At 60.1% G+C, this 22,283-nt stretch overlaps 6 protein-coding genes across 6 annotated transcripts; 5 read left to right on the top strand and 1 right to left on the bottom strand.

Annotated features, from left to right (window-relative positions):
* The first annotated feature begins 1,843 nt into the window (after positions 1-1,843).
* BJ171DRAFT_39378 (uncharacterized protein) lies at positions 1,844-3,925 on the top strand. Its single transcript, XM_053107165.1, has 3 exons — positions 1,844-2,857; positions 2,986-3,091; positions 3,211-3,925. The coding sequence occupies exons 1-3, from the start codon at positions 2,109-2,111 to the stop codon at positions 3,778-3,780; spliced, it is 1,425 nt and encodes a 474-aa protein (XP_052968091.1). The 5' UTR covers positions 1,844-2,108; the 3' UTR covers positions 3,781-3,925.
* BJ171DRAFT_39379 (uncharacterized protein) lies at positions 3,926-4,394 on the top strand. Its single transcript, XM_053107166.1, has one exon. It carries the CDS (start codon positions 4,070-4,072, stop codon positions 4,307-4,309), a length of 240 nt encoding a protein of 79 aa, XP_052968090.1. The 5' UTR covers positions 3,926-4,069; the 3' UTR covers positions 4,310-4,394.
* A 497-nt stretch (positions 4,395-4,891) lies between these two features.
* BJ171DRAFT_39347 (uncharacterized protein) lies at positions 4,892-7,516 on the top strand. Its single transcript, XM_053107163.1, has 7 exons — positions 4,892-5,159; positions 5,418-5,555; positions 5,718-5,872; positions 5,970-6,065; positions 6,197-6,667; positions 6,835-6,949; positions 7,101-7,516. Exons 1-7 carry the CDS (start codon positions 4,952-4,954, stop codon positions 7,133-7,135), a joined length of 1,218 nt encoding a protein of 405 aa, XP_052968089.1. The 5' UTR covers positions 4,892-4,951; the 3' UTR covers positions 7,136-7,516.
* Positions 7,517-8,196: 680 nt separating this feature from the next.
* Positions 8,197-9,553, bottom strand: BJ171DRAFT_39373 (uncharacterized protein). Its single transcript, XM_053107164.1, has 2 exons — positions 8,543-9,553; positions 8,197-8,460 (listed from the first exon to the last, which is right to left on the bottom strand). The coding sequence occupies exons 1-2, from the start codon at positions 9,377-9,379 to the stop codon at positions 8,305-8,307; spliced, it is 993 nt and encodes a 330-aa protein (XP_052968088.1). The 5' UTR covers positions 9,380-9,553; the 3' UTR covers positions 8,197-8,304.
* Positions 9,554-11,137: 1,584 nt separating this feature from the next.
* BJ171DRAFT_422350 (cobalamin-independent synthase) lies at positions 11,138-13,856 on the top strand (the record flags this gene model as incomplete). The annotated part of the gene is made up of 4 exons (XM_053107545.1): positions 11,138-11,513; positions 11,675-12,202; positions 12,311-12,584; positions 12,728-13,856. 4 exons carry the CDS (start codon positions 11,138-11,140, stop codon positions 13,854-13,856), a joined length of 2,307 nt encoding a protein of 768 aa, XP_052968087.1.
* Positions 13,857-15,221: 1,365 nt separating this feature from the next.
* Positions 15,222-22,194, top strand: BJ171DRAFT_580080 (uncharacterized protein; the record flags this gene model as incomplete). The annotated part of the gene is made up of 9 exons (XM_053114010.1): positions 15,222-15,759; positions 16,164-17,111; positions 17,244-18,899; positions 19,039-19,086; positions 19,168-19,197; positions 19,336-19,548; positions 19,675-19,744; positions 19,847-20,471; positions 20,614-22,194. The coding sequence occupies 9 exons, from the start codon at positions 15,222-15,224 to the stop codon at positions 22,192-22,194; spliced, it is 5,709 nt and encodes a 1,902-aa protein (XP_052968086.1).
* Positions 22,195-22,283: the final 89 nt, after the last annotated feature.

Below are 22,283 nucleotides of genomic sequence, written 5' to 3'. Positions count from 1 at the left end.
GGCCCTGGGTGTTGCCTGCAGGCAGCAGTAACAACAACAACAGTAACCGTTCAAGCACAGGCTGGCGGTCGCTGCTGGACAAGCCAGATCGTCGTCATGCTCGCCGTGGGGCGAAACGGTCCGGACGGAGTGGCACGGATCGGCGGCGGCAGCAGCGAGCAGCGAGAGCGAGCGGCGGATGTATCGGTCCGTCGGGATGGTTGTACGTCGGAGACAACGGACAGACCTTGGCCATCTCGGCGATTTCGGTGCCATCGGCGATAGGTGGGTCGCGGTTGGTTTGCGCTTTGGGTGTATCGACCGCCGGGAGAGCATCTGCGCTGGAGCGTCGTCTCTGGACATTGGCATTAACATTAGCGTTAGCATTGGCACTAACATTAGCATTAACATTAGCGTTCACATTGGCACCAGCATCGCCATTGGCATTGAGAGCCAGCGCGATTGCAACAACGGCATCGTTACGACATGCCCCTATACCCGATTGCTTTCGTATCGAGTCGCCCATGCACCAACACTCCCCGATCGCCCTCCCGGCCTGACCAGGCTTTGCCATCTCGCACATTTGCTTCTTTCTCCGCGGACAGCGAGCGATCTGCTGATCGACGGAGCGAGCGGGCGGTGGATCGGTGTGCTGGGTATCTCCCTCTCTGTCCCCAGCGTCGCATTCCGCCCAGAGTGCACCCGACCGAGATCGCCCGTTTCCCAGATGCGAGTGCTGCCCCCCCACGGCGGGATATTACCCCCCCCCAGTAAGAGTGCTGGGGACACCGGGGCAGCTGTGGGACAGCCAAGACCGGTCCTCCGCGGGCCAAGCGAAAGCGGCCGCAGGGGACTCACAACAGACATGTTTCCTCGGCTGGCCCGTTGTGCTCTTCCCCCTTTCCGTCCCTGCCATCATCTCCCACGGACTACCTGAGCCTCGTCCCTTGGCTTTGACCTTGATCTGCTGCCCCCCCGCGCGGCTCGCCCTGCCCTCCGATGCACTGTGCTCTGTAGTCCACCGTTGGTGGTCGGTATCGTCGGTGGACTTGTCGGCACACCGTCGGTTTATTGCTTGCCCTCGATCCGCCCGTTACTTCCACACTCCAACGACGAACACACCAGCGACTACTCACGCACTCCGGCGACTGTTCGCACACAACCCTCCCCCCCCCGCTCACTTCGACGCTGCCCTTGGTACCTGCGGCCTGGCCTCGCAACAGGCCAATGATCGGCGCATTCCTTTCGTCCTCCTCCCCTCTCCGGCATTCCATTCCGTCCCTCCAGTGGGGATTCCCTTCGCCCTTGTATTTCTTGCCCGTATCCTGCACCCTCCCCCCTCGTCTCTTGCCACCTTGGTCCCTTTTCTGCCCTGCAGCTTTCCCTGCTCCGTCGACTTGCTTCCCTCACCTCCAATACCGCCCCTGCATCCCATTGCATCCCATTGCATCCCATTGCATCCCAGTAATCTCGTCTCCCTGTCCTCTCCCAGCGGCTCCCTTACCTTATCCTGGGTCGCTTTGCTCCGTATCTTCTGCCTACGGTCCCTATTTATGCTCGTTGCCGAGCGGCCTGTCCGTCGCTCATACAACCTGTGAATCTCGCTCGCCCGATTTTGCTCGAGCACTTCCCGTCCCTCGGATTGACACTTGAGACTACTCCGTCTGTCGTATCGTTGCATCGCAGCATCCTCGCTGGCAGCATTCAAGTCGATTCCAGCTCAGATCGGCTTGCCCATCGCTGTCGCTAGTCTGCACGTTCACTTGCAGTCCCCTGCCCTCCCCCGGCGAGCCGAGCACACTCCTGGGAACCATTCCGTTCGCATACTGGACCATCCCGGCGCTATCCTCCGCTCTTGAACCAAAGCACTCTCCCAGTGCCCTTTGTCTCCCTGACCCCCAGCGCTTCGCATCGAGCGTTTGGTAACCTCGCAACAGGCTTTTATTTCACCCCGACGCACCTTCAACTCTTGTGCTCGGCTATCTCTCACTTGGCTTTCGATCCCCACGAGGCTTCGCTCCTGGAAAACTCGCCACACCACATCGATAAAGTACTCTCGCTCTCGCATCGACACCGCCCTCGCCGTGATCCAAAACCCCTCGAAAGTCTCCCACGCTTGCAGCACCGCCATGCCCGCCGACACCGACCACAGCACCGCCCTGAATCAGACCCAGCTCAAGGGTCGCTCGGCCGAAGGCGTGCTCGTTAATCTGTGCAATGAGCACGAAAACCCAGCCCAGCCCGCGGCGGCCGAGAACATCAACCCAGAGTCGCCTTGCCTGCCGTCGCTGCAGACCATGCTCAGTACCGGCCAGCCGTCTTCTTCTTCCTCCTCCTCCTTCTCTGGCCGCATGGTAACCCTGCCGCCCCTCGGTGTTTCCCACTACGGCACCCCGTCTCCCTCGCCGCCAAGTACCCCTATGACCAAACCCCGGCTGTATCCCCTCCATGCTCTCACGTTCGCGGAGCCCCGGCCCAGCCAGCGGCCGACAACGGGCACTCTTCTGCGGTTCGATTGCCACGGGACGGCAGCCGCCTCCCGACGCTCCCGATGCTCGTCCATGGAGCCCCTCACACCCCAGAAGAGGCTGCAGCCGCCGGCCGGAGACGATGCACAGAGACGCTTTTCTGTCGACAGCGTCATTGACGGCATCGCCGACGAGCAGGCCGGGTCTACTACCCGACAGACTTCCCTGAGCTGCTCACCGCCACCCGCAGCCGGAAGCTCGGCGCTACTAAGCCTTCCCCAGGATCTGTCCGAGTCGCTGGCAAGCACGAACGAGTCTCCGTCCAAAGAGCAAGATGCCGAGGCAAGCGCTAGCACAAAGCGGCGGTTTCAATGCACCTTCCAAAATTGCCAAAAGTCGTTCAGCACAAGGTAAGCACCCAGCCCGGCCGCTTGACAACTCGACACTGAATGCTGAATGCTGAATGCTGAATGCTGAATGCTGAATGCTGAATGCTGAATGCTGAATGCTGAATGCTGGCTGCTGAATCCTTTCGCAGCGGCCACTTGTCGAGGCACCACCGTATCCACACTGGCGTCAAGCCGTACGAGTGTCCTGTTACCGATTGCAAGGCTCGGTTCTCTCGACAAGACAACATGATGCAGGTGAGTTCCTGCATCACGGCGCTGTGGTGTGTCTGGTTGTGTCTTCGTCTCCTACGTGTCCGGGGTCTCCGTGGTATGAGCCGCAAACGCACCCCTGATGGATCTATATCTCTCGATAGCACTACCGCACCCATGTTCTCAAGGTCCAGCGCAAGGGCAGCGAGGGCTCCGGCTTGGTGCTGCAGCTCGATCCCACGTCCGGGAGCCGGCCTGCCTTTGGAACGATCATGGCCGCCTCTGGTCAGGCACCAGCGACTGTTTCGGTGGTTTCCTTGGGCCCCTCCATTCACACGCCGTCGCCCTGGCGTACTCGCTACTGCTCTCTACCCACCACCGCCGCCCCATATCCACACAGCAGCCCTGCCTCCATCGCAAAACGGAGGGCCTCCTTCCCTCACATGGCATATTCGATACCCAGCTATACCCATCCGTACTCGCATGCCCACATCCCTGCGCGTGCTGTGCCCTATCCGCATCTCTATCAGCATCATCCAGGCGGCTATGCTGTCACTGGTCCCTCGCTGACCTCTGTCTGCCATTGCATGCCCGGCAGCGGCTCTCGTCGAGGCTCGGGGGCGACTCAGTGCGATGGAGCCCACCACGAGGCCGGATGTGGCTCGCTTGTCGTCCGACTCCCAGATCCGGCATCGGGTCGCTCTGCAGAAAGATCGCCAAAGCGGCAAGCATGAACGAAGGCGATCGTACTTTTCTTGGGACTCTTGCATGACTCCAAGCACATCCTTACCACCTCTCGGCCACTCCAAGACGGCCCCAACATCCAATACCTCGCACTCGCTCACACTGCTCGGCTTTCGTATTATTCCCGCGCTCCTTTCGCTGCCCGTTGCTTGCTACTCGTCGCTCGCGGTGTGCTGTTGCGCCTCTGCCTTTGATCCAGGTTGATTGCTATGGCAGGCTGCACAGTGCCAGTCGAGCCTCGGGTGCTGCTCTTTTGGAGTGCCCTTTGATCTTTACAATATGTCCTCCGCCATCGCGGCCATTTCTCTCTCTCTCACTCTCTCTTGGATATCTATCCGTCAGTTTAAAGTACGCACTCGCATCAGTATGCATCGCTCCATCCATCCGTGGTGCGGGACTCCACACACTCCTTGTGGCTCTCTTCATACGCTGTATTCAGGAGGAAATGGGACACTTGCCCACAGCCCATATGATAGCATGTCTGTGATGGCGTTTGTCCAACTATACCATAAGAAATAAAATCAAATCACTTTGGCAGCCTCCGAGTGAACACCGCCGGTCACTCTCCGGTCTCCACAATCGACCTGCACACTGTTCTCGGAGTGCCAGCGGTGAATGGCGCTCTTGGACACACTGGCGAATGGTCATGGCCAGCGCGCGATGGTATTGGGTAACAAAATATTTGATCAATGGTCAAAATCAAGGGTGTCCCGTTTTTTGGATCGCCTGTAAAGCCCACCATGATCATCGTATCGATCGGAATCCGGCCGGAGAGAGCTATCAGCACGACGGCAACAGACGGCGCGGGAGCATGCTCACGTTTGGTTGTGCTGCAGATCCCTCCCAATCATCATCGAGGTTGACAACGCAGAGCGATCCGATCAAGACGATGCAGGGCTGGCTGCTGTCTTGCCTTTTGGCGGCGCCTGCACACCAACGACGCTCTGTGCATCCATCTTGGAGCCTCTGATACAGCGCCCTTCGACCATGCCTCTCTCCAACGGAGTTATCGAGGCGCCAGCGCCCATTCCGTCGCAGCCCAACAGCTCGTTTACCTCAGTGCTCAATGCCGTTGGTCCCCAGGGTGTGCTGCAGCAGGTACCCGAAAAGAATGCCTGGTCTGCACGAACCCGACCTCCGCGAGTGGTCAGATAGTCACGGATGTCCTGTGGGCGCAGTAACGAAACCACACTCACCTCGCTCTTTCTCCTCCGTTGGTCTGAACGGCCGACTCGTCTTGGTCGTGATGCACATTCAAACCCGCTCCCTTCGTTCGGCATCGGCTTTCGCCAGTCGTCGCTGATGCAGCTGACGCGCGCAATCGACGTTCTGGCTCAGTTTTCGTACCATGCCAATGATATCTTTGCCGGTACGAGCCGGTCCAAACAGGAGCTCCGTTGGGTTCTCTCGTCAACATTGTGGTCTCAGTCGGTGCAGCTACACGCTCTTCTCGTGCAAGAGCTCTTTGGCTGCGACTCCTTTCCTCGATTTCGCCTCTGTCCCATGCGTTTGTGCGTCGGCCCATCGATGTCAAGCTGGGGCACTCTCTCTCTCTTCGTTTCCCTGAACTCATCCAGTCAATGGCTGCATCCTGGCCAACCCCAAAACCACCCTTCTCTCTCTGCAGAACTCGAATCGCACACAAGCAGGATTGCAGACAGGATTGCCTTGGCCAAAGAGAAAGTCGACAATCTGAAGCAGACTCTGCCTGTTGTCGCGCTGAAGATGCAGAGCACCACCGTGATCAACTCGCTCGCTCCAGAGAGTAGGTTTCCGCAGCTGCACGAAGAGAGAGAGAGAGAGAGAGAGAGAGAGGGAAGCTGGGGCGGTGCCTATCGAACTCTATGCAGTAGTGGATATTGATGGTTTACCGCCTCGCCTGCCATGCCGCTCTCGCCTGCCATCCGTCCTTTGATCCCACGCGCAGGGTTCGCATTCAACCCCGGCCATCTCACTGAATGGAGCTTGATCACAAAGAAGACCGAGCCAGTGTCCATCTCCAAGGTTTACGATCGCTGTCGAGGCCCGCCGGAGCTCTCCCGTCTCGACGAGTTTCGGACGGACGGCCAAAACTCGCTCAAAGTAAGTACTCTGCCCTTGTTCTTCCGAATGTGTCATGCCAGGGAACTGTCGAGTTTGAAGGTCCAACTCGACTTACGACGCATGACTCTCTCGTCAGCAATACACCTACCCCGAGTTCTTCCTGGAAGAGTGGAAAAAACTCATGGCGGCCGAGGCCAATACCAAGCCCAAGAAAGCACGCAAGAAGGAGAAGGTAAGAAGAGGCGGAGAGGAGGCATCTGCAGCGCCGCGACGAGAGCACGGACGCTGTATGTGCGGCCATATCCATGCAGGGTGCTTGGGCTGCTCATCCGTTACTCACAGCCGACCTCGGGACGCTCTCAGCAAGCCCTGAAGGCAGTCGAGACCGTCAAAGTCAAGGAGCTGGATATCAAGCGGTACAACTCGCATGGTGACATGATTGCAGCAGGAGACGAGGGCACATCCGCCAGCCGCAACCCAGTCCGCACCCGGGCTGCTGTCGCCGACGATCCATACGCTTCGCCTCTGTCGGGCCTCTCAAGCCTTCCCACGAGCGCATCTGCCTCAAGGGACCTTGCAGTGGCCGCAAAAGCGGCCCCAGTGCCATCTCGGCTCCCACCACCACCACCTCCACCACCTCCTCCGGCAGCAGCAGCGGGGACTCCTCCGCCCCCAGGACCAGGTGCCCCTCCACCACCACCATCGCTTGCCACGGGTGGGACGGTAACCATCTCAGCGCAGCTCGCAGCGGTGCAGCTCAAGGCGAATCCACAAGCAAGCCAGAAAAAGCTCGACGATCGTGGTAGCCTGCTGAGCGACATATCAAAGGGACAGGTACGCCCGTGCGGGCAAGCTGTTTGGCACTGACTCGAGTGTGGTTGTTGGGAAACTGGCAGCCTCCGGGCCGAGGTGTGTGGTTCTCGCCCAGACTGTGGCATCTGCCAGAAGTTCGCTGACCGTCGATGCTGTCTGTCGGTGCATCTTTCTTTGATTGCATGCAGTTCAAGCTGCGTAAAATCGAAGTCGCCGAGCGGCCCAAGAAGAAGGAGGAGCCCGAGGGAGTCGCTGCGATCCTGATGCGACGTGCAGCGATCGAAATGAGCGACAGCGAGTCAGGTTCGTTCACTTCTCTTAGACTTGGATTGTCGATGTGTTGCCGAGGAGATTGTGAAGGCAAGCTCCAGAGGGATGGCTCACAATCCAACGGGACACCTGCACCTGTGTCTGCGCGCTATGTGCTCATCCTCAACCCCTCTCCAAACCGCAGAGTCAGATGAAAGCCAGAGCAGTGACTGGGAATAGTGGCAAGCGAGTCCCTCCATCAAAGGGGATCATCGAAAATGGTCTTGTTGTGGAAGTCTGACATACAGCGAGGCAAGGCTTCGTACGTCATGCCGGCGAATAGACCCTGCTTCTGTCTTAGCGGAGCTGAATCGGCGTGTGTGACGAGAGGGATGCACATCAAGAGGCCGTGTGCTCGGGCAGCGCTGCGAGCAGCTGTCGCCATATCTGGCTTGGAGGGGCCAAGGGACGAGGTAGATCGGTAGCAGCAACGCCGATGAGATGCACTGGATTCTGTTGGAGCCAAAGATCAGATCAGCAAGTGACCAAAGCCGAGCAGAAAGTGATTGATGTCGGGCTATCCCCTCGCGAGCAGCACCGCTGCTTGTAAGGCTACCACACTGCACCCCCGTCGACTCAAAGCAACGCACATTCAGGGTGGCATCGAGGTTGCCGCGATACTTGCGACCCAGCGACATCGTTTCGGCCTTGAGCTTTGCACGCTCCAAGACTATGATTTTCCGGGCAATGCAGTCGCTCTGCTTGTTGCGGATGGCAATGCGTCTGGATGGGACATGGACGACAGTGCATCTTCCTTAGTGCTAGTGACTTTATCGGTCCTTGCCTCGGATGCATCTCGCCGGAGAACCTGCTCATGATCAACAGGCAGCGAGTAGGACCTGCAAGACAGCAAGACAGCAAGACAGCGCGAACGGACACACCTCTGCCTCTGGCATTCCAATGGATCAAACTCGGGTAGCTTGGGCAGGCGGGGCTGCGGTATCAGAGCACGTTGGTGAGTTTCGTGCTGTCGAGACGGATCGGCATCCCAACAACTTACAGAGATCGATGCATCACCACACACTCAAGCGATGTCGGCGGGTGGCGCTTCTCGGATGGCTTTACCTCCATCGACTCCAACAGTGCCTTGAACTTGAGTCTGGCAACGACCGTCCGCTGGAGTCCCACGCTCATGTTTCTTTGAGAATGAACCAACGATGGAACAGTAGTGGCGGGATCTGGCTTCACCGGATCGACATCATTCTGTGTGGCACGATGGTTCTTTGCTCTGACAAAGGACAAGAGATGTCGACAAGCAGCGTCTGTCGATACTACGAGCAATCAGACAATCAGAAGAGGTGCCGAGAAAGCGCCGCTGGAACAACGAACACTCGGACACCTCAGACACCTCAGCTATCGCTGGGCTGACCTGCGACATGGTCTTTGGCCTGCTGCTCTATAGCAGACGGATGCGAGTGTGGTTGAGCCTTGTCGTCGCTGCGATGGAGCTTGTCAACTGTGGCCATGTAGAATCGTTCGAGATTGATGCGCTGCATCTCGAGACGCTGGGGTAGAATGTGTGGTCAGATCGAAGCGAAATGCCTGCTCAAAGCGAGTACGCTGGGCTGACGAGTAGAGCGGACGTACTTCCTGCAGATCGTCGGAATTGCTCTTCCGACTGGGTGGATCGGCTCGATTTGCATGGCTCCCGGATTGCTTTTGCTGCTTTCGTTCCTGCCGCTCTCGTCGCTTGATTGCCTCGGCCCATTCGCGGAACTCGACCCGCTCAAGCCAGTCGTCATCGCCGTCCGAGGGTTCCAAGAGCCAAGCCAACGAGTGTTCCGCCGAGACGCTTGGTTCTGCGCGAGCCTCTAGCGGGGTGCGGCACTGAGCGGCGGCCTCCCAGATGTCTTGGAGCTCGTATTGGCTCTGTGCATAGGACGGATCAGCACCACCACGAGCAAGATCCCACGCGGGATCATCCCACTCGCGGACATTTACGAGCCACGGATCCGAACGCTGCTGCTGCCCGGGGAGATAGTCGTCAAAATCCGATGGGTATTTGTCGAGCGAACCAACAGAGCTGCCTGAGGCGGTCCGGTGCTCGGCATGGTTGACTGCAGCCAGATCGGTAATGTCGTCAAAGTCGGAGGAGTAGCCGTTCCAATCCGGCAGGGACTCTGGCCGCTGCTCGCCGCCTTCGCCTTGGGCTTGGGCTTGAAAACCATCTACCTCTTGGAGGAGCGAGAGGCTCTCAAAGTCAGAGGCATATTCGTGCTGGATGCTGGTGATGTCCTCGGCCGAGTCTTGGTCGGAGAGTCTGGGTAGAGCGTGGGAGTATGCGGAGAAGCCGAATGCTTCTGCACCCGGGCTTGCTGCCAGCGGTGACGGATCCTCAAAGGCCGAGGAGTATGAGACTTCTGACACACGGCCCCTCGATTGCACGCTCGAGACGGCAATGCTCTCAGCGATACTCTCGTCCATGGCCGCTCAAGATGGAGATCAGAATGGTCGGCGGGCATCGCCGGTCTTCCCGCCTCTTTCGAAGCGCCAAAGTGCTGCTGTGGACGACGACGCACGAACGAGTGGATTGGATCTGCTGCGAGCACAGTCTGTCAAAGGAATGGAGGTGGATCCAAACGGAATGCAAGTGGGACATGGGGAATAATGGCGGTTGCATCGAGTAATCAACATCCCATGGGCTTGGTCGAAGCACAGCGGATGCTGATACAGGCGTCGAAACGAACAAACGCGGCTGGATGTAGTCATGTATTCAACGACTATGAGAGCGGCACTCAGTCCCGTGAGATCCGGCAGTGACTTTTGCTCGGTATCAAAATCGGCAGTGTTCTCGGCGCCCAGGACTCGCACTGGCTCCCAGCAGACAGCGATAGACTGGCCCTTCCTCCTCTCGATCAGCTGAGCATCCTGCTCTGGTCCTGATTGACGGGTGTTGATGGCTCCCTCCACAGCGATCCCACCAGTCTCGACACATCCCCAAAGTCTGCCGGGTACGGGGGCCATGCAGGCGATGGTTTGCGGATACTCGCGGACACTTGCATGCGAGGGCGGTCTCAAGTGGAGACATGGCGAAAGTCGGGATGGACTTTCATATGCCATGGCCTCCGTCGTTCTCGGAAGCGCACCCTGCGACTGGCCCGGCAACTCCCCCAAAAAGCCGATGCAAGCCAGACGCTGCCCCCTCTGGCAGGCCTACTCGGCCCTGACTGGCCTGTCTTGTCCAGGCAAGGCCGACAAGCTTGGGGTGCCGTTGGCAGGGCAGTTGGCAGGGCCGATCAGACGGCGGCTTTCACATGAAGGGGTAGGTGCACTTGCGCCCGACCACCCCCAAAGCCGCGGATGCTGGGTGCCTGCTGCTGCCCGGCATGTGTCCTGGGTGGCCTTCCATCAGACGGCGGCTTGCACATTGACGAGTTAGTATGCCAGTGTGCAGCAGCATTGCCCAGCCAAGACGCTGATATCAGCGTGCTGGCGGATCGAATCTCAACATATCCAGCACCAGCATATCGGCGTGTTGGTCGCTCGCACCGCGGTCTCTGTCTGGCCGTCCCCAGATCCGCTCTGATCAAACTCCCCTCCTCCCCCATCCCATCCCAGCCCGGCCCAGCCCGAGCCAAGCATGCGGGTCGCCCCTGTCAGGCGGCAGTTTTTGGGTGTCGCTGTTCTTGTCGCCGCCCCAATCACAGCCATGTGAAGGCGGCGCTATCGTCGCGTCGGCGGAGATTGAAACAACCCCAAAAAAGCGCTTGAAGGTAACGCCGCGCTGGGCCGGTGTGCTTGCCTTGCACCGCCCGACAAGCCCATTGCACATCCGGGTTGATGTGAGCAGAACCCGGCCATAGCATCCAGACGCTTGATCAGTCTGGCCAGACACTCTCAACCAATGTGATCAAGTACTCGACCGGCACAATCACGCACTCCCCCCCATTTTGATCAATCGATCGAGCTCCTTCAACGACTCCGATCAAGCTCTCGACCAGTCTCCGTCCATGGCCTGGCGGGTTGGCGCCCGCTGTCAGCCGTCCCCCGCTTTGCTCTGCTGCCCCAGCGTTTCTGATGCACCGTTGCGCGGCTTCCCCGCTGCCGGTCACTCGCGGGCAGGATTCTGGTCGCACTCGACTATAAAACCCCTGACTGCTCGCCTCTTCCCTCCACACCATCGCTCCCGCCGACCACCCCCAGAGACCCTGTTCTGCCACCTCCGCTACTCACATCGTCGCCATGGCCACCGCTACCAACCTCGGATTCCCCCGCATGGGCGCTAACCGTGACCTCAAGAAGGCCGTTGAGGCTTACTGGGGCGGCAAGATCACTGCTGACAGCCTCCTGGAGACCGCCAAGGAGCTCCGCCGCTCTCACTGGAGCCTCCAGGCTGCCGCCGGCATTGCCCAGGGCCACATCCCCAGCAACGACTTCTCCTTCTACGACCAGGTGCTGGATCACTCGGTCCTCTTCAGTGCCATCCCCGAGCGCTACGCCGGCGTCCCCGTCAAGTCTGAGCTCGACCTGTACTTTGCTATGGGCCGTGGTCTGCAGAAGAAGGAGGAGGGCATCGACGTCCCCGCCATGGAGATGAAGAAGTGGTTCGACACCAACTGTGAGTATCTGAGGCGGCGTTGTCTGTCCAGCAGCTCCGCCAGGGCTCTGTCCACCATTGCCCGGCCGTTGCGCCTCCCCTTCCCCTGATTTCCGCGCTGCTGCCAACTGCCTGGAACCGCGTCGTCTTGTCTGTTGACACCTTGGTGTGCACCATCCCAGACCACTACATCGTCCCCGAGTTCAAGGCCGATCAGACCTTTGCCCTCGGCGCCAACCCCAAGCCCGTCGCCCAGTTCCTCGAGGCTAAGGCTCTCGGCATCGAGACCCGCCCCGTCATCCTCGGCCCCATCAGCTACCTCCACCTCGGCAAGCCCGCTCGTGGTGTCGCTGCCTTTGACCATCTCTCTCTCCTCCCTGCCCTCCTCCCCGCCTACGAGGCACTGTTCGCTGAGCTCGCCAAGGCCGGGGCCCAGTGGGTCCAGCTTGACGAGCCCGTGCTTTGCCTGGATCTCCCTGCTCACTACAAGTCTGAGTTTGCTGCGGCTTACGGCCGCCTCGCGGCCGCTGCCCCTGCTCTTAAAATCCTGCTTGCTTCCTACTTTGGTACCATCGGAGACAACCTCAACTCGGTCATCTCCCTGCCCATTGCTGGTCTGCATCTGGATCTTGTTCGTGCTGAGGGTGATCTCGACACTGTTCTGGCCAGAAAGTCCGAGTTTAGCTTCAACCTCTCCCTCGGTGTCATCAGTAAGTTGGCTCCCACGTCCACCGCCGCCATCAAGCTGTACCCGCCCCCGCCGCATCTGGTGCCCGTCTGACCACTTCTGCCCATCCCGCATTGACTCTGCACATCAGACGGCCGCAACATCTGGAAGGCCGATCTCGAGAAGGCCATCGCCAAGGTCGACCGTGCTGTCGCTGCCCTCGGCGTCGACCGTGTCCTGGTTGCCCCCTCCTGCTCTCTCCTGCACAGCCCCCACGGTCTCGCTGCTGAGACCAAGATGGACAAGCAGATCCTGGATTGGCTCGCCTTTGCCGTCGAGAAGCTCGATGAGATCTCTGTTGTCTCCCGCGCTGTCAAGAACGGTGCTCACTCTGTGAAGGAGCAGCTCGAGAGCAACAAAAAGTCGTGAGTATCCATTCCACATCCTCTTGCCGATGCAGGGACCCGGAGAGCCGGCTGGAGTGGAAAGACAGGCGACGCCATGCTTTAGCGGCCTCTGCTTGGACAGCACTTGGCTCACCTACGCCTTTGCATTCGATATCCACCAGGCTCGAGGCCCGCCGTGTCTCTTCCCTCATCCACGACCCCGTCGTCCAGGCCCGCCACAAGGCCATCACCCCCGAGATGATCAAGCGCCAGTCTCCCTTCCCTGCTCGCTACGCCGCCCAGCAGGCCCGCCTCTCTCTCCCTGCCTTCCCCACCACCACCGTTGGCTCCTTCCCCCAGACCAAGGAGGTCCGTGTTGCCCGCCAGAACCTCAAGAAGGGTGCCTACACCCAGGAGCAGTACGACGAGTTCATCAAGCAGGAGATCCAGAAGTGCATCAAGTTCCAGGAGGATGTCGGTCTCGATGTCCTCGTCCACGGCGAGTTTGAGCGCAACGACATGGTCGAGTACTTTGGTGAGAACCTGAAGGGCTACGCCTTCTCTGCCAACGGCTGGGTCCAGAGCTACGGCTCCCGCTGCGTCAAGCCCCCGATCATCTACGGTGATGTCTCCCGCCCCGTCGCCATGACCGTCGAGTGGACAAAGTACGCCCAGACCCTGACCACCAAGCCCATGAAGGGCATGCTCACTGGTCCCGTCACCATGCTGTGCTGGTCCTTTGTCCGTGACGACCAGCCCCGCCGCATCACCACCGAGCAGCTTGCCCTCGCCATCCGCGACGAGGTCCAGGACCTCGAGGCCGCCGGCATCCCCGTCATCCAGATCGACGAGCCCGCCATCCGCGAGGGTCTTCCTCTGCGCCGCTCTGACTGGACCGCCTACCTGCGCTGGGCTGCCGATGCCTTCCTGCTGTCCTCCACCGGTGTCCGCGACGACACTCAGATCCACACCCACATGTGCTACTCGGACTTCCAGGACATCTTCACTGCCATCAAGGATCTGGATGCCGATGTCATCACCATCGAGTCGTCCCGCTCGGATCTCAAGCTCCTCTCGGCCTTTAACGGCGACTCGTACCCCAACGCCATCGGCCCCGGTCTCTACGACATCCACTCTCCCCGTGTTCCCTCGACCGAGGAGATGCACCACCGCGTCAAGGAGATGCTCAAGTACATGGACTCGAAGCTCCTGTGGATCAACCCCGACTGCGGTCTCAAGACCCGCGGCTGGACCGAGACCGATGCTGCCCTCCGCAACCTCGTCGAGGTCGCCATCCGCATGCGTAACTAAAGCACACGCGGGTATCTCTGGCTCTTCCATGAGCGGTGTCTGAACTTGGCTCTCTGGGCAAGCTTTGCGCCTCTGCTCGGCAATACACCTTTCCCACGCCGATAATAATCCTTCGGCCCTCCATCAATACACTTGTAAATTAACAAACAAACTCTGCGGCGTCCTCAGTGAGCAGTGTGCGCGGAGAGCTGTGGAGTCGGAGTCGGAGTCGGATTTGGATTTGGATTTGGATTCAGGCTGGATTGGCGGTACACCTGTGCTCGATTAACAGATATGCAACGAAAGCAGGACAATCCATCGGGCGGACCTGTTCTCTGAATGCAATGCGCGATGCGACCCTGCCCGGGTGTACTTGGCCGAGTCGCAAGTGGTGTCCTGGGCTATGGCCGCCAACTGCATTCGATCGGGCTGACACCAGAGATCATGAGACCTGTGAGATCCAGCAGAGCACGATCCAGCAGAGCACGATCGAGGACGTCAACCTGCCTCGCCCCTGTTACCAACGAGCATCGATTTGTGCCGCTGGACAGACACTTCGCCGCTGGACAGACACTGCGCCGCGGGACAGACACTGCGCCGTCCTCCGCACGCCTTTCGCCGTAGCCACCATCCAGAGCCGCGGCCATCGTCTGTCGCCTCGATCCCCCCCCCATATCGCCATGGCCATATCGCCGTGGCCGCCCTCCCCTTTCCCATCGTCCTCTCTTTCCCATCGTCCTCTCCGTCGCACCACGCAGCGCGACCGCCTTCTTGCTTCCACGTGACTCGACACACACGCACGCGCGCCCACACAAGGCCGGCGCATCGCCCTTCGCTCTCGGCAAGCAGAAAAATGTCGAAGCCAGAAAGCCCAGCCCTGCAGGACCGACCGGCCAGCACAGGCCTGCATCTGCCCTCGCCATCGCTGCCCCTCGGCCCTTGCTCCTGGCCCCCAGTGTCCCGCGGGCTCTCGTGCTGACCTCTCCGCGATTCGTCTCTGGTGAGGCCCGGGCGTCGCATCGGCCCTGGCGTGGCCCAGATCTGGCGCCGTTGCCCAACACCGGCCAGGGTGCTTGGTCCCTGTTCTGCTCTGCCCTGTTCGGCTTTGCTCCGTCCTGCTCTGCGCTGTTCTGCTCTGCTCTGCCGCCTTTCCTTCCAGAGGCTGGCTTTTCCGTCTCCACGTTCCAGTCTCTGGATGCATTCAGCCCACCGGGTGGGGGCGGCCTGCTGCCGCATCGACCTCCCGGACAACCATTCGCTGGCTATCCATTCGGCGTCCTGACAGCTCCTTCCTTTTCCCTTTGCCCACACCGTCCTGTTCCTCGTCCCTGCCGCTGACTCGTCTGCTGCAGCTACCAGACTCAATCACTCGCCCGGGCGTGAGCAATGTCATATCCCGGCCAGTCTTACTACGAAAGTCGGGCCTTCTCACCTCCGCCCAAGGAAGCCTCGGCCAACGACAACCGGGTCTTCTCGGACGATGAGGACGCCGATGCCCTGATCGATTACAGTCCCGAGCGAGACACCTCGCAGGGTACGCTGCAGCGCATCAAGAGCCCTTCTGACGACCCGGCCACCAAGCCAGCAGCTTCCGAGCCGCCTGCTCGGCAGCGGCAGCGCAGAACCCATCTCCTGACCCATGACGACTATTTCCCTGAGAAGAAGCGGCACCCCCGATTCGATCCCTACAACAACAACCCGTACGTCCTCGGATCGGTGCCGCCGAACCGGCACCCCTCGGACCCGGGATTTCGCCGGATCATGACGGGCGTCGACATCATCCGGATCACCAACCGGGTCCTGGTCATGGGCCTGCCGTGGATGTATCGCAGCGAGCGCACCAACCGGCGCAACAACATCGGCGACATTGCCGTCTTTCTCAACACTCGTTACGGCAACAACTACATGATATGGAACCTAGCAGGTAGCATCGTGGGCAAAGCGTGCTGCCGTTGTCCGGCCTGAGGGTGGTGGTGTTGCTGGTGGTGGTGTTGCTGGTGGTGGTGTTGCTGGTGGTGGTGTTGCTGGTGATGGACTGCAAGCCTCGGGGCACTGTCTCTTCCGCCGAGCCTGAGGTGCGGGCGTCGACGTCAGGGCGATGCCCTTGTCGTCTCGCTGCACTGTCTGCACTCTGGCTCGAGCTGGAGCTGGGGCTGCCCAGCTCCCTCGCCCTTGGTGCGCTCTGTCAGCGTATATAACGATGCAGCCTCTGACTCACATCCCATCGCATCATCCATTGCCCACTCTCCGACCTTCCTCCCTGATTCTCGTCGACTTGACGCTATCGATTGCATCGATGACATGCAATTTACTACCGGGCCATCGCAGGCGACACTTCGCAGGGCCAGTACGACACCGAGCCCTTCAGCAACCAGGTCCTCGAAGTCAACTTCTCGAAAGCCTACCACATGAGCATCATGACGCTGCTGGACATATGCCGGTCGATGCATGCGTGGCTGTCCCTCGACAACAGCAACGTGGCCGTCGTGCACTGCACCAACGGCGTCGGTCGGTCCGGCATCGCTATCGCCTGCTATCTCCGCTTTGTCGATATCTTCAGCGACGCCACAAAGGCATTCGAATACTTTATGGAGCGGCGGACGCCCCAGGACCGCTCCTGGATGACCGTGAGCCAGAACCGCTACAACCAGTACTTCAACAACATCCTGCTACTCAACGGGCAGCTCCCGAGCCCATACCCCTTGCGGCTGACCCGCGTGGTCATCAACACCATACCCAACTTTGACGGCCGGGGATCGTGCAACCCGGGGCTGGAGATCTACCAGAACGGACAGCTTGTGTACTCGTCCACGGCCCCGGCCTCGACCATCCCGCTCTACATCACAGCCGAAAACATCATCTTCAAGATCCCTTCCCAGTCGCTCTTCTTGCAGCATGACATCCAAGTGCGCATCTTCCACTGCCCCGATCCGCTCAACAACCCCAACCAGCTTGTGACCATGATCAACTTTTCCTTCAACACGGGGTTCATGCCCGCAGGACTGATCCGCATTGGCTTCCAGGACCTGGAGGTCTCGAAGCGCGACTGCGCCGAGGGCCGCTTCATGCCGGACCTCTCGCTCGACCTGATTTTCCAGGAAGCTAGTGTCGACGAAGACGCCTATATCAACGAGGGGCTTGTTCCAACTTCGTACTCCAAGCTGCTCGACAAGGGCCTTATCCGATCACTGCCACGGCTCATCAGCTGTCACAGTGTCAAGGTCCTGGAGGAAGAACTGCAGGCCATCGAGCGCTTCGGCTGCTCCAAAATATTTGGTGAGTCTCGCACGTTGTGCGATCTGCAGACGCAGCCTCGTTGGTGCCAGATCGTGTCCATAGTGATTCTGTTTTGCAATGCACGGAAGGCTGCGCTTAGCGACGGTCGACTAACTTTACCACCTGCACCAGCGTGCTTCGCTCTGCAAAAGTACAACAACGATGCTGCTGCCGCCCAGCAGTATCTCGTTGGCTTCCGTGATCGCCCAGACTTGCCAACGTCGCTCACACGCGGACTCAACGAACTGGCCGAGCACGTCCTCCAGAGGCTGCGGACGGCCAAGCAAGCGCGATTCTCGGGCAACTCTGTAACCGAAGCCTTCACGCCGGCAAGCGGCAGTCCCAGTCTATCAAGCGCCTCGGTCCCGCAACTCAGTCAACGGTCGCGACTCCAGGGCACCGACTCGCCCGGCCCCATCATCCCGCCGCGGAGCGCTACGCCGCATATTCGGCCATCGGACTCGGGAAGATCCACACCCGTGCGCATGGCCTCTCCAGCACGGGCTACACGCGGCAGGACGGCCTCGCCGGCCAGATCACAATATGGCTCGAGAGATGCACAGCGAGGGCATTCCGGGCACTCGGTCGACGACTACATCGAGCGGAACGTGCCGGCGCGCCTTCTTTCTCATCCGGAGCGCAAGTCCTCGCTCGATAGCTCATTTGTGGCGACAAGCGCAAGTGCCCGGAGACTCGAGCGTCTCTTGGCGCAGCCGTCCCGTTCACCGGTACCGGCAGAGCCGCCGCAGAGCAATCAGGCAGTTGAAATGAATCGCGTGCGGAATGTCTCTCGCGAGAAGAGTGTCCCCAGCGACGACCTGAACGACCTGCAGGATCTGCTGAACCAGCTCAAGGATCGCAAACGTCTCCCCACTAGCTCGAGTGCAACTGCTTCAACCGAGGATACCCGGAGCACTCTCTCGAGCGTCCATTCGCGGACGCGCAAGAACAGCGACTTTTCTGAAACAAGTGGCTCGTACGCACGCCAACGCAGCTCCAGCACCCCGAACATTACGCATCACGAGCCCGAGGAATCGATCATGGATGCCATGGACCGAGAATGGGAAAAGATCAAAATGCGGTCCCCTGAGGGCATGGAGGACTCTGGGAACGGAGGCCAAGACCCGACAGGCGGCCGTGAGGTCAAGCCGAAAGATGGCGCATCGGCTGGCAGCCACAAGTACACGGGTACGGAGCGAGCTCCAGCTCTTCCACTGCCGCCATCGATGGATGTCCGCTCGCCTACCGAAGATTCCGTCTTTTCGCCGACATCGGCGCGGCGCAACGATAGAGCCACCAAAGGCGACTTTAGCAATCTCGCGCATCACAACTACACGGGAACAGAGAAGGCCCCGGCCCTCCCCGTAGCGCCGGGCATGGGCTCGGACTCGTCTGCCCGCCCCGAGGAACACCGGCGCCGACGCAAGCACGATGACCAGGAGGAGCAAGCGCGGGAAAGACGCACCCGTGTCCACCGCGACCAGGCCACCCCCGAAACAACGACTAGCAGCGAAGCCCCGACCCGTGAGCTCGAGACAACCACGAGAGAGCGGTCTGCCAGCGTGCCCCATCGAGAGCGGCGGCCGCGTCGAGAGGCGTCGAGCGACGACCGGCGCGCCAAGTCCAGAGCTGGCGAAGCGCCAGCCGACGACACCGAATCCGATCGTGCTCTGCCTGCCGAGACCAAGTCGGACGTCCCTGCTGTTCCGCCTGCTCCTGAGGTTCCGGTCAAAGCCTCGGCTCCTCCACCGCCACCGCCACCGCCGCCTCCACCGCTGTCGCTCCTCAGTAAGTGCTGCATTCGTCGGGATCGGCGGCAGTGGTTGTCCTATGAGTGGGCTCTGGCTGCCGATGCATTCACATTTTCGTCCGGGACTGCAATTCGTGCTTGATCGAGAACTAACAGCCGTGGATCTCCCGCTGCCAGCCACCGCTATTCCTCCGCCTCCACCGCCACCGCCGCCGTTGGGAGGAGGTAAGATAGATCATCTGGATGCCAACAGCGAGCAGACATTGCCGTGCCAACGTGGTTCTGATCGACTCTCTCCACATCCAGGGCCCCCGCCCCCTCCACCACCCCCACCAGGTACGGTTTGACGGCATGAAGCCGAGATACGTTGGTGCACGGCGCACATGTGTCTGCAGGTCCCCCCCCCTCGTTGCTCCATGTGCATGTCCATACAGCAGGGCTTTGCGATACTGACCCGTCGCCATGACCTTGCAGGACCCGGCGGCCCTCCTCCGCCGCCACCTCCGCCCGGCAGCAGCTCTCTCAATGCTGTGGTGTCTCCGGCTGCGTCGACTCCCCGCGCGCGAGCCAAGTTGCACTGGCAGGAAATCAACGCCAATGCCCTCAAGGACACCATCTGGACTGAAGGCGAGGGGCAGAAGAACGACGACCCGGACCAGGTTTCCCTTGATGTGAAGCGGTTCGAAGGTGAGCATCCATCTCTTGCAAGCCACGCTTACGACGGCTTCGGCACCGCGTGTTGGGTAATGTACGGATGTGAAAGTCCGCTGGCGCCATTTCAATGCTGTGATACTGATCGACCGCATGCGGCAGAACTGTTTTGCATCGTGCCGGGCACCGATGGAAAGGCCAAGACGCAGCAAAAGCCCAAGATGGTCAACAAGTACGCGAATCGCTCGGGTTGGGTGCATTCGGTTTCCGCGGTCACGGTTCGCAGTCGCTTCGTGTTCCCATAAGCTGAGCCGGCCTTTCTTTTGTCCCGCAGGACCCAGTTCACGACCCTCCTCGATCTGCGCCGCGCAAACAACGTCTCGATCGGCCTTGCACGATACACCCGGCGGGGGCTCACTGCGCTTTCGATCGGCACCGCCATCCGCGAGCTCAACGAACAGGTGCTGTCCCACGATGACCTCACGAATATCCAAGGGCTCCTTCCAACCAATGACGAGAAGAAGCTCCTGCAAGCGTACATCTCCAAGCCCGTCGACCCGAATGCACCGCCCCTTGGCCCCGCCGAGGTCTTTATGATCGAGATTTGCAAGGATGCCGACGTGGGGCAGCAGCTGAGCGCCTTTGTCTTCAAGCTGCAGTTCACATCGGAGCATTCCGAGATCATGATCAAGGTCACAAAGTGTCTCGAGACATGTTTGCGCCTCAAGCAAAGTGACCGACTCAAGGTCGTCCTCAAGACGGTCCTGCAGCTCGGCAACATGACCAACTACCAATACGGCGCCGGCAACTCGTCGTACCGGCCGTGGATGGGCAAAGAGGCGCGTGCTCTCGGCTTCAAGATCGATGGCCTGGCGCGCCTCAAGGATGTCAAGAGCGCCGATGGCAAGTGGAGTCTGATGAACTTTTTGGTTGACATGGTGGAGCAGAGCGTGCCCGAGGTAAGAGACCCTTTTGCCTGATATGCGCTGGCGACGGGAGGGGTGGAACGAGTGGCAAACAAGGACTGCGAAAGGCACGATCGAGCCGGGTCGAGTTGTTTTGGCACGGACGCAGTTGCCAACGTTGCCTCCGGTCATACAGGTGCTGGATCTGCGCTTGGACTTCAAGGATCTCCATATTGTCCGCCACTACGATCTGAGAGACCTGGTCATGCAGCTTCTTGGTCTGGAATCGACTCTCGAGACCCTCAAGACATTCAAGTACCGAAGCCCGGACTTCCAGAAACGCCTGGAGCCCTTTGTTGCCCAGGCCGAGCCGATGCTCCAGATGCTGCGCGCTCGGTTCATTGAGTTCTCGAATGCCTGGACCGATGCAGCGCGGTACTTTGGCGAGGAAGTTACCGACTACATCCCACTACTTGAGCTAGCCAAGCTGCCCGAGCCGAGCAAGGGAGGGGACGGAGGCGGCGGCAGCAGCAAGAAGCTGCCGACGCACATGTTCATCACGATCGACATGTTCATGCAAGCGTTCGACGATGCCGTGAAGCAGAACCGGAAGCGTATCGAGGAAGAGGAGCGACGCCTGAAGCGAGAGCAAAAAGCGCTCGAAGAACGGGCAATGCGCGAGAAGCGCCGGATAGAGAAGCAGCGACAGCTTGAGGAAGAGCGGCGCCTGGCCCGGGAATGGGAAGAAGAACAAGCTGAAAAGGAAGCCGCTGCCCTGGCCTCATTCAGAGGGCCGCAGACGCCAACACAGCCCAAGCAGGAAACGACCAATCTCCCCGCTGCAGCCGCACTCGACAGCCCAGAACCGTCCCTGGAACCCAAGACACCGGCAAGCGAAGCCGCTGTGCTCGAGGCTCTTGGCGAGGGCGACCGCATGGGCGGTGCTGTGTCCGCGGGAATCGGTCAAGGAGGTGTAAAGGCATCCCAAGATGCCGACGGAATAGGCCATGCTGTTCTCACCCAGTCGAGCCCGGCGTCGTCCGAGTTCCGTCCAACCATTCCGCCGCCTCCTCCGCCGCCCCTGCTGACGTTCGACGCCGCGCAAATCCCGCCGCCCCCGCGACTGATGGTTTCACGCTCAAGCCCTTCCGAGATTCAACATACGGACGATGTCCGGGTGATCCAAAGCCCGACGCGAGCTGGACGGCACCGCAACACTCTACTGATTCACGAGGCCGAGGCCAAGGAGATGATGCGGCGGTTCAGCGTTATCCAGATCCAGAAGCACCAGAGCGACGACGACGACGACGACGACGACGAGTCTGCCGACGAAGCCAGCAATGGCTTGCAGGCAAGCCGCAGCTCTTCGCTTGACAAGACCGACGTGCCGGCCGGGAATGTCAGGGGCGGAGACACGTCAAGCCCCAGTGGATATTCGGATGACAGCAACGGCGTCGACTATGCCGCCGAAAATCCAGTCGGCGGACGCCCCCAGGCCGCCGACGGTGCTTTGGCAGCGAAGCGCAAGCTGATCCACTCCACAGTCCCACCACCACCGCCGCCACCCATCAACATGATGAGCCCAAAGCTTGCGCCAAAGGCGGCGTCAGTCGAGCGGCGACAGCCAATCAGCGTATCCATCAAAACCAGTCGGCGAAGCCCGCGGGTCAACCGGGGGCCGTCGCTCAAGCGGGTAGCCAAGAGCGGTGCTCACCCAAGCGACGGCGTCTGCGAAGAATGCATGCAGCTGCTGGACGAGTGCGAATGTAATCTGTAGCGGCGTCAGCTCCCAGAGCGATTCGATGCGACATGCAGAAGAAGTATCGCACGATGGCGGCTCGGGTGCGTTGCGTCCACGGACCGGCT

This window comes from Polychytrium aggregatum, assembly GCF_025602895.1.
Source record: "Polychytrium aggregatum strain JEL109 chromosome Unknown BJ171scaffold_12, whole genome shotgun sequence".
NCBI lineage: Eukaryota > Fungi > Chytridiomycota > Chytridiomycetes > Polychytriales > Polychytrium > Polychytrium aggregatum.
This window is presented reverse-complemented; position numbering and strand designations above follow the sequence as displayed.